This window comes from Oryza brachyantha, chromosome 6 (assembly GCF_000231095.2).
Source record: "Oryza brachyantha chromosome 6, ObraRS2, whole genome shotgun sequence".
Classification (NCBI taxonomy): Eukaryota; Viridiplantae; Streptophyta; class Magnoliopsida; order Poales; family Poaceae; genus Oryza; species Oryza brachyantha.
In genome coordinates, this window is record NC_023168.2 from 9,888,396 (window position 1) to 9,898,765 (window position 10,370).

Consider the following 10,370-nt stretch of genomic DNA (forward strand, 5'->3'; position numbering starts at 1 on the left):
ATAACACAATCTAATGTAAACCATTTGAAATCTAATACAAACCATTCAAAGTAACAATCTATTTACACCCAACCAAAAATAATATCACCTTGGATGGTGTCGAAGCAGACCTCAGCGTTGTCCACTCGGGAGGAGAGGAGAAATAGAGGTGTGGTACCCGTGCAATTGTGCAAAGGGCAGAGCATACGAGCTCAGAGGGAAGCTCTCTGGCTAAGATAAACTAGTCTACGTGAGTTGAGATCCAAGGCAACGTCTCATCAAGAGTGCTTAGACGAAACGCAATGAACATCAGCAAGAAGAAATGACATTAGGTCAAATTACATATGTTAACACTTCTGATACATGAGACACAAAGAAAGATGGATGAATGTTGAGAACACCATAGATGACTGCTGAAACGTCGATTATGTTTCCACTTTTATTGACTGATTATCCGAGTTAGCATTTATATCATCTCCGGCGACTTCCATTTCTTCAGGTATTTTGTCTTCATCGTTTAATTCTTTCTGTGCAAGCATCTTCCTCAATTTTCTCAGCTCTATATCTTTTCCTTCTAACTCATCTTGAAGAATGGCCACCTATGAAAGAGTTATCAGTGAAACGTTCTTTAATAAACAGACGAGACAGTAGTACAAAAGGATGAAACTTACCATTTCATTTGATCTTTCAACATCATTTGTTAGACCATCCATGTGTTTATACAACTCTGGATACAACAAAAGGATGGTCAAATAACTAAATATTAGCATAACTAGTATTCAGAAAAAGTAGAATACTTGATAATAAATTAGTGAATTGGAATATCTAATGTGTTCTCACAGTATATACTGGTATCGCTCGCACTATATTTCCATGTGAATTTGCGGCCAGTTTTGTTCTTTTGGTGAATGTGAATTTACGATGATTAAAAAGTAATGTTATTTGTTGGTAGATTAAACATAATATCTTGAGAAAAACTCAAACAATGAAATAAAATTTTGAACAATTTCTTGTCAGAACACAAGCTGGTTACTGGTTTCTTGGCAGTACTCTGGATTTCCACCAACATAGCTTCAAGCTCTGTTCACATCACAAGTATAGTCCCTCGAGAGGATTAGAGGAAGCTTAGGGAAGGAAAGTTTCAGCATTCTTTTATGTGTTCGTTCAAAACAGGTGATTGATCAGTGACACTAGATTACAGCTTCGTTGGTTCAATGCCGAATTGATAGCTACTTCCATTAACCTTAGGGGATGATACAAAATCTACTAATGTTGTGTGAATTCAACTGTGCCAACTCCAGGTGTCATTAAAATGCTCATATCTTTACTACTATAAAAGCTTCACCTACTCCCATTGTATTTTTACAATTTACCCCCTTGACTTCGTAATCTTTACTACTATAAAAGACTCTAGTAGTGGTGGTCTACTCCCACCATATTTTTACAATTTACCCCCTTAACTTCGTAATATTAAAAATCAATCAAATCTAGATGGATATCCACATAAAATCAAATTGATATGGATATTTCCTATATAAAATAGATGGTCACATATTTCATGAAAAATATTTTTCTATTTATTCTAGGAATAACATAATATGTTTTTATCCTTTGCAAAGCACAGGCATTCAGCTAGTCAGATACAGGTACTCAAGATGCAAGCCCTCTATAATCATATCAACCCATAGATTAGCAAATACTCCATTGAAAAAGAGTGCATCGTTATCAACCCATCGATTAGCAAATGCTCCATGTAAAAATTATGCATGGTGTACCTTTAACTGAGGAGACATGCTGCATTACCTGTAAGAATGTGTTTGTATTTCTCATATATATTATGGAAGTGATATTTATTACTCCATCCCTCCCAAAGTGTAACCATTTCTAGAGCTGGGCAAGGATTAAGAAAGTAGGCTCGAATGATTGGATAAAGGTTGTAATTGGTTGAGAAGAGAATGTAGATGAGAGAATTAAATGAAGAATGGTTGTGATTGGTTGAAATGATGAGGTAGGTGGAGAAATAGCTTCATTTTGGAACAAAGGATGGGTGGTAGAAATAGCTTCAGTCTGGGATGTAGTAGTTCTTCAGTACAGTAAAACAAGCCCTGTTACCAGTAGGTTTATTTCCCATTTTCTGGAAGTAAATTGTCTTAAAAATTCTCAGTGGAGCATCCAGAAGTCCCATAAAGTACATAGGTGCAAAAGGTGTGCCTAAGCTAGATTTAGAAACTTGACCAGATCTGCCTTTGTTTGGTCTGAAGCCCACAGCAAGCCTCAAAAAAGTTTTGGTTATACTTTAAAAGATTGGCCATGTTTGGGGTATGTTCACATGACATCCACAGTTTGCCACAAAATTTTGGCGAAGTGTGACATGCCACACATTATGGAAGCCAATAATTTGTCGGTCACAATTGTGCCAATTGAGGCAGAGAAATGTCCCCATTGCCTCGAAAAGTGTGGCACACTATAAGTGCAGAAAACTTGGCACACAATGAAACAGCCCCTTGGTTTGAAGCCAATGAACTTGATGAAGCTGATAAAATTTTTAAATCTGAGGAAATCTAACATCATGTGTGAGCAATCAATGGGAACCCAAATGCTCAACCCAGTTCCCAGACATTTACATTGTCCACAAATAGGTACAGCCACGGGACAGAACACCTTTTGGGCATGGGATTTGGCTGTGCCCAGGTTTGCCATTACCAAAAGATTGGTTTTGGTTGACTGGGGACATTAAAATCCTCTCCATTTAGTTACCAAAATTTGACATGGTTCTCATATGTACAACTTTCAGCAAGGACTATGGTACCGTAGCACATAGATGCTACACTACAAGGCTACATAATGCAGCAATGACACTAGAAATAAAAGAGATGAATCTTTTTTGAGAATGTCAATAGACAGCATGACATCTAATTTACAAAGTTGCATGTGGAACATACAGAAAGTAAAAATACTTATGTTCTTAGTTGGAGTATACTTAGGTTTATTGCAGAGTATACTAGCTTTCCTTCTAAATATACATAAGCCCTAGAATAGTACAGACAGACTGAACAAAATATAAGCATTCACCAGTTGTTGCCAACCTACTGCTAATACACTGAAAATTTAGTATAATCAGGGGATAGGAGACAAGTCTCATTGCATCCTCATTTGGGATGATAGCAAAATTGATTTCAATCCCATTTAGAAACCAAAACAGCTTCAGGAGAAGCCATGATGAAGAATTTGGTATCACAACGGCTAATTTTGTTTTGGTCACAAATGGAATCCTCATATACTCCTTCGTTACCTAGATTAACAACGCTAAAAATAAAAAAGTCCTAATTCTAATCTTAGGATGACATACACAGGCAAACAGCTATAAAACATAGACCTGGCAAGTTCTAACTTCATATGAAATAAGGCGTACTTATCACTATGTGTGCAAACATCAAAGCACAAAAGACCTTAGACAAGGGCAAACAAAAATTCTTCTGCTATCAATGTAGTTTATCAGATTCTCTTCTTATCAATGTAGTTTACTAGTTTCAAATGCATTTTCTAAACATGTGCATAAATAAGCAAGGAACCTGAAATGCTTCTGCTATCAGCTGGGTACTAGAATTTTTAATGATGAAACTATGTGAAGAATAAATAGTACAAATTAGCTTCCCATCCATTCTGTTTGATACTCATTATAAGGTTCCCATTATGAGGTCCCTTCCCATGAAAAAAAAAGTTGTCCCTACTTTCTGCACTACTAATAATAAGCATAAAAAAAATTCTTGTGTCTAATGAATGGTGATAAAGTCACCCGCTATAATTCAACTGTTTTCTCATCAAGGCATTCAACGCTTTGCAACCCGCTCAAGTTCATAGGGCTACATCCTAGTATCAAATTCGCTGCATTGTGCAACAAATATTGAACAGGGTGATCAATTAGTCTAGAAATTAAACACTGTAGGTAGTATAAAGTATTTGTGCAAGTTAATCAACAAAGGACAAAACAAGAAGGATTATAAAGTGTGTGAATATATATTACATAACATAACATACCATTGAATTGATTCCTGAGCTCATTGTTTTGAGTCTTTAGAACTGCAATTTTCATTCCAAGCTCATGGATCTGTACCCAAACATTGTGTTAGAATGCAAAGTTATAAGTAGTAGGATGAAAGCTTTTCTTGCATATAGATGATAGTGCTAACATCTCAAGACGGCACACATGCAACTCACGGTGGAGGGGAGTGTAAATCAAGTGCAATTACTTCCCATGTTATATGTAGGTTATTTCACGAAAACGAGTATAAATATTTAGCCCTTCCATGTGGCCAAAAAAGAACAGAAAACATGTTATAATGGGTTAGGCCTGTAAGATGCCTTACTTTTCCTTCAGAAGCCATTGCCCCAATCTCTTCATTTTCCTCTTGCAGTGTTCTACACTTAGCCATTAGCATTTTTCCATGTTTACTGGATGGAGTAAAATTGACAGCAGCAACATTGTCTTGTAGCTCCTTAATCTTTTTCTCCTTCTCCTCCACGAGATTCTGGTTAGAAAAAACTAGTAAGATTGATGCACACGTGAGCTTAAAACTACGTTTTAGCTGTTTAGGCCAAGAAAAATAACACAAGTATTATCCACCACATGATCAGTCATTTCCAAATTAAGTTGTCATAAGCATGCCTACTACATCAGTACATCCAAAGGACAATATGATCGAAATATCACATCACCCCCTCCCCAAAACAAAAAATGGTATATTTACAATTTATCAACCAATGTATATTTTTACTCCGAAAAATATAAATACATTATTTTTCGGACATGCATAAAGTGATGAAAGGACAAGGTTTTGTACCCTTTACACATGGTTAAAATGATTATAGTCATTGGTTAAAGAAAAGTGTTATATATGTTCCAGTGATTCTTTTATCTACCTAGCTAATAGTGCAAACAATTGCACAAAAATAAATTATAACCTACTACCATCATTCTTCTAGAAATTGAGGCTATGTTTTAAATTCCTCAATGATTCCTCAATGATTCCAAACATACAGATACCAAACAATAAGAAATACACATATGTTATTTTGGAAATCCCACTAACCTTTAATCGTGTAAATTCCTCATGGATTGCTGGATCAAGTAATAATCTCCTCGTCTGTTTATCATACAGAATAAGGCATCAATACAAGCTATCTAAATTGTCAAACAAAAGGGCAAAGCATTATTAAGAATCATGCTTGTGGGAGATAGACCTTATGTTCAATTCTAAATTATTCATTTCAGTGAAATTATTAATTTCACAAAATATACACTTCATACTATTAGAAGTGAGGATTAAGGTGTTGCGATTAGGAAGTAATCTAGCAGTGGCACCTGACTAGCACCTCGTTAAACATGCTACATAGTAACCAATAGGTCTCCACTTTACATGGTGAACAACTATATGCTTTATTTGCTTGTACAGTTGTACCTTCGTTGCTTGAACATGTCAGATTTCCAGTCTTCCTGTAACATGCAAGTTCAACAGGCCAGCAGATGACAGATGTGCAGGCCATTTTCCATGAAAATGTTGCACTACTGGGAGCAATCAAGCTATGCTTTAAAGTTAGGTTTGTTAGATTATCTACCAAGGCATTCTTAGGGACAGAATGTTTTGGAATGATACCTTAATTAATTGGAACAATTAGATTGGTTTGTTAGGGTCTGCCATATATAAGGTTCAGCACATTATTTATTTGAACCAAGAACAACTATGAACTATGAAGTTCATTCCCTATTTACACCTATCTCCCTCTCCTAGAGGATTTCTCCTCCAGCCACTGTCACTTGGCCCTCTGCAGCATGGTGTTTATCCCATCATGCAACACCACAAAATATGTCACACACTTCTCATTTATACTTCTCACTCTTTTTGGTGAAGGAGCAGAGAAACAAATTCAAAATTTAAATGTCAGAAGGAACAAATAGATCAGCAAAATCACAAAAGGAATATCCAGGAAAGACAAAACAAAGAGAAGACCATGAGCAGAATACAATCATAGGAAACCTACGGCCCTGACAAAGCTATATATAAGTTTGCATTTTTTTTTTTTGATGGGGGGGGGGTGTGGGGCTGGCAATTTTGGAGCACAATTTAGTGTAAGCTGCACCAACTTCAGGGTTCAAATTGTCTACACAGCCAAGCTTAATTGGGTATAAGGGTAAAGGTATGGTACTATTGGTGCACTTTGCTTACAACTATTTAATGTTGAACTGTTTGCCATGTTATTTTATATCATGAATCCTGGCTTCCTGTCATATTAAAGTGGCAATGATGGTTACAAGATGAACATAGTGCATTTATTTCAATTATTGCATCATGAGAAATTAAGGCCAACATTGAGTAGACATCTGGTAGTGGAGCCATGGAGGGCCCACAAGATGGCAAGGAGTAGAGAGGGGTGAACACCACCACCAAGTGTTCCTAACACTCAGCCATTCTGCATAAGCTGTTTGATATGCATGACAGGGATGTAACGTAGACTAGAATTCCATTGGAGTAACAATGTGTGTAAATGTGATAAAAAAGTTAGCTTTATATGTTAATATACTGTTCTATGTACTTAATAGATCTTGGATTAACAATTACATGAAGCAAGGACAAAGTGTAAGTGCATGGTTCATAGAGATGATTTTGGAAGCTGCATGATGTACAGTTAGTAAGTGACATCATAGACATGCCAAGTGCATGGTACCAAACAATTGAGCGTTACGACTATTGAGGCAAACTAGGATGATGAAAAAATCAAGGGCAAGTTCAATATAGTATATAATTAGCTGTTAAAATATGTTTCTTCATTGTATACCTCATGATACCATTTATATCAATGAAGACAACACTTGTAAAACCCACTTAACCAATAAAGCATAAAAGTTTGCAGAACCAATAGCACAAGTAACTTGACGGTTACCTGCATCGATGGTGGCCTTAATTGAGTTTTCAAATCCCTAACCGCAGACTGCAAAATAAATTTTAATGACAATCAGTACAAACAAGAGGAGCAAAATAACAACACAGCAGGAAATAAGTTGATTAAACAAAGTAAACAATCTCGTATGCTTACGAACTGCTGGCGTTGTAGGCCCATATACTACAAATCAATTAATCAAGAAGTACTGAACTTTGACATGCTTCTCCATATAGCAAAATGAGGCGGTAAGAGAATACCTTCAATTCTGCAATTTCTTGTTCTCGTTTAGCAAATGTTACAATGAAAGCAGCCTCTCTTTTCTTAGCTTTCTCCAGCTGAGTATAATTGAAAAGGGTCACGGGAAGAAAATCAAAACTAGTTAGGGCCTCTTCGGAACACAGGAATTTTACAGGATTTTCAAAGGAAAAAATTCAATTCCTCCAATTTTCCTTTGAAAAATCCTCCAAACCAAAGAGGGCCTTAGCAGATCTCCCACACAAACATGACAACAAACGAACCTGCTCCTTCAATGATTCCTCCGATGACTTCAGGTTATTGAGATATGAAACAACCGAAACAGGATCTACATTTAAAGTGCATTAACATACTCTGGTCAAGGTTTAGAAAACATTGGAGAAACAACTAGACAAACACTCGATTCAGCAACCTGGATTAGTTCCAGCAGGTACAGCTGGAATGTTCTGAAATGTTGAATTCCACTTTTGAACTTCTGATTTCGCAGCCTCTAGTTCCACCTGTGAAACAAATAAATGAAAATTTTCAGAAATTACTTCCAATGATGACTTGATCATACATTTTAATGGTTAAAAGTCCACTGAATTGAAGAGGATAACAATATCAGTATACCTAAGTGCATACAAAATTATTGTTAACTTTCATTTCTGTGACTTCTGCATACTCTTTTAATTGTAGGTAAATGGATTTATTTTTCAGCAAGTCAAGTTTGAGTGTGATAACCTTTGAGGTTGATGCATTTTATATTGCCGAGGCTAGCAGAATCAAAATTAAACATGCAAATGATGTAGTGATGTATTCAAGATAAAAGAACATTCTCCTACTTTGAAAGAGTTTTTATTACACAAGGAGCTCCAGTGCACTCATATATTTGCGCTAAGAAACCAAATTTGACTAGAAGATATAAATATATGATCAGACATGCCTTCATTGATTGTATACAACATATTTTAATTCCAAAAAAAGTCTTCAAGATTAAACTTGGACCAATCATTTCTGAATATAAAAAAATATTGTATGAAAGCACTTTGAAGTATGAATATATTGCTACCATTTTTATAAACTATAAACATACTTGTGCTTTAAATACATCTTACAAGAATTAACAGGAGTAACACATATATAAGTCCATGTTAGCAACTTATTTTGGGACGGAGGGAGTAGGTCCTAGAATTCCACACTAAACGAGATCATCCCTCCATTCCCAAATACTTGTCACTGTTGACCAGCATTGTTTCAACTTTGAGCAGTGGTAATTTTAAAATGGTTGGACTCCAAGGTACAAAACAATTTGATGTTTACGATTCAACACACTTTGATGATGCCATATTTTAAGTTTTTTTCTTTTTGCAAAACAACGAGTGGTCAAAGTTTAAATATGGATTATGTCACGTGGAAAGTATCTGGGAACGGGGAAGTGCTAAAAATTACATTTAGGGCTACAAAATCATAACCAACCACAACCATTCATGACCAGAAAATAGGAAACATAAGTTGTTGGAAAGTATCAATATTATAAATTACAACAGATTGCTGATATTTATGAATTTTTCTCCTTCATAAAAGAGGAGTTCATGTGATTTCTCAACAGCATGTAAAGCACAAAAAAATGGCGGCAATATACATTGTACATTTGCCCCATGTTTTTTTCTTCTCCATATTTTTATGGTAAATATAAAATATCCTGATGGCAACTATTTTATTTTACAATTGATATGATATACATGCAATACTGTGCAGGTGAATTAAACTTAACTGTCTAATTATCTAGTAGCAAAGTTAGGGCACAGCAGTGTGTTACAAGCCCACAGCTTAAACACAAAAGAATTGGTATTAACAGCATAACAAGATTGCTTGTCTGCTTCACTATAAAAATGAGAATAGCACAAATGCTGAGCAAAAACACACCTGGCACGATGCAAGATTATCTTTACAGTTCTGCAAACTTCAGGAGGAGAAAATTCAGTACCATGTTCCAGAAGAATAATATAACTGATTTTAATAGCTCAACAAGCTAAACAATAATTGTGATGTACCTTTCTCGAAGAGACAGAATCATTCCTGTGGCAGCACCTGGGGCACTTTCTTCCACTTTTGTCTTTCCCTGAAGCACAAATTGTTGTGTCAAAACACAATCCTAGTTGGCTATTCACAGAATTTCATGCCAGTACACAGGATAAAGAACAATCAGTCAACTAATTTCTTAAATCAAGGACTAGAAGCATATCATATTTTTCAACATAACATTAAGCAGTACAACAGAGTGCCTGATTCAATTTCAAACATCAAATTAGGTACATAGCATCCTTCCATATATAATCCTAAAAATTACCAACAAATTAAAGCATCTCACTGTGTGAGAAAAACAAAAGGAGTGACAGATAAGCATTAGCTTATGAAAACCCTAATTCTAGTGCCATGGTTATTATCGCCGTAGCAAAACAGGAGTCCAGAAATCAAAATAATCTATACTAGACTCCGAGAACACGAGACAAACCTTCTTGGAAGCGAAGACGTCCTCATCATCGTCGTCCAGATCGCCGAACGGCCTCTTCTCGCCTGCACCGAAGCCGCCACCGTAAGAACCAAAGCGAGACTCCCGCAGGAGAAACCACAAAACCAAGCGCGAGAGAAGGGCGGTTGGGGGAGGGGACCGAACGAGGCGGCAGGGGAGAGAGAGACAAACCGGAGCGGGCGGGTGGGGCGGTGGGCGAAGGGGACGAGTTGAAGTCGCGGCCGAAGGCGTCCTCGTCGTCCAGGCGTGGGCTAGGAGGGTCAGCCATGACCCCCTCCTCCGGTGCCGCCGTGGGAAGAGCGGAACGGGGCGGGACGCGCGCCGCTCCGGTGGGCGGTGGCGCGGGTGTGCGGGTGCGGCGATGCGACGGCGGCGAGGGTTTAGGTTCGAGTCTCGATGGAAGAGGAAGGGTCGGCTCGCTGGGCTCTTGGCCGCGCCGGTATGGGGTAGGCATAAAAACCGGCCTCTCGTTCACCATGCGTCCGAAAAGTTCATATGAGGTCCTTCAACCTTGAGTCCGATTAACGTCCCTCGGCCGCAAAACCGGGTATAACACCGATCCTCCACGTATCAACTAATATTATACCCATGTTAATGAAATGTCTCAAATATATTATATTTTTTAAAAAACAATCATTATAAACAAAGTATTCAAACTTGTTTATCTATCGAGCATTTATTA

General features: G+C 37.2%; 1 protein-coding gene across 1 annotated transcript; it reads right to left on the reverse strand.

Moving 5' to 3' along the window:
- Window positions 1-249: 249 nt before the first annotated feature.
- Window positions 250-10,121, reverse strand: LOC102719592 (FKBP12-interacting protein of 37 kDa). The gene is made up of 13 exons (XM_006656020.3): window positions 9,860-10,121; window positions 9,671-9,732; window positions 9,210-9,277; window positions 9,082-9,118; window positions 7,586-7,673; window positions 7,437-7,501; window positions 7,176-7,253; window positions 6,919-6,966; window positions 5,070-5,123; window positions 4,347-4,508; window positions 4,018-4,087; window positions 651-706; window positions 250-578 (listed from the first exon to the last, which is right to left on the reverse strand). Exons 1-13 carry the CDS (start codon window positions 9,954-9,956, stop codon window positions 405-407), a joined length of 1,059 nt encoding a protein of 352 aa, XP_006656083.1. The 5' UTR covers window positions 9,957-10,121; the 3' UTR covers window positions 250-404.
- Between the last annotated feature and the right edge of the window lie 249 nt (window positions 10,122-10,370).

Excerpts from the sequence above, each read along its gene's own strand:
- LOC102719592 (XM_006656020.3), bottom strand. The coding sequence starts at position 9,956 with ATGGCTGACCCTCCTAGCCCACGCCTGGACGACGAGGACGCCTTCGGC. Across the intron at positions 7,254-7,436 it reads AGGAATCATTGAAGGAGCAG|CTGGAGAAAGCTAAGAAAAG; the intron begins GTTCGTTTGTTG and ends AATTATACTCAG. Across the intron at positions 4,088-4,346 it reads CAATGGCTTCTGAAGGAAAA|ATCCATGAGCTTGGAATGAA; the intron begins GTAAGGCATCTT and ends GTTTGGGTACAG.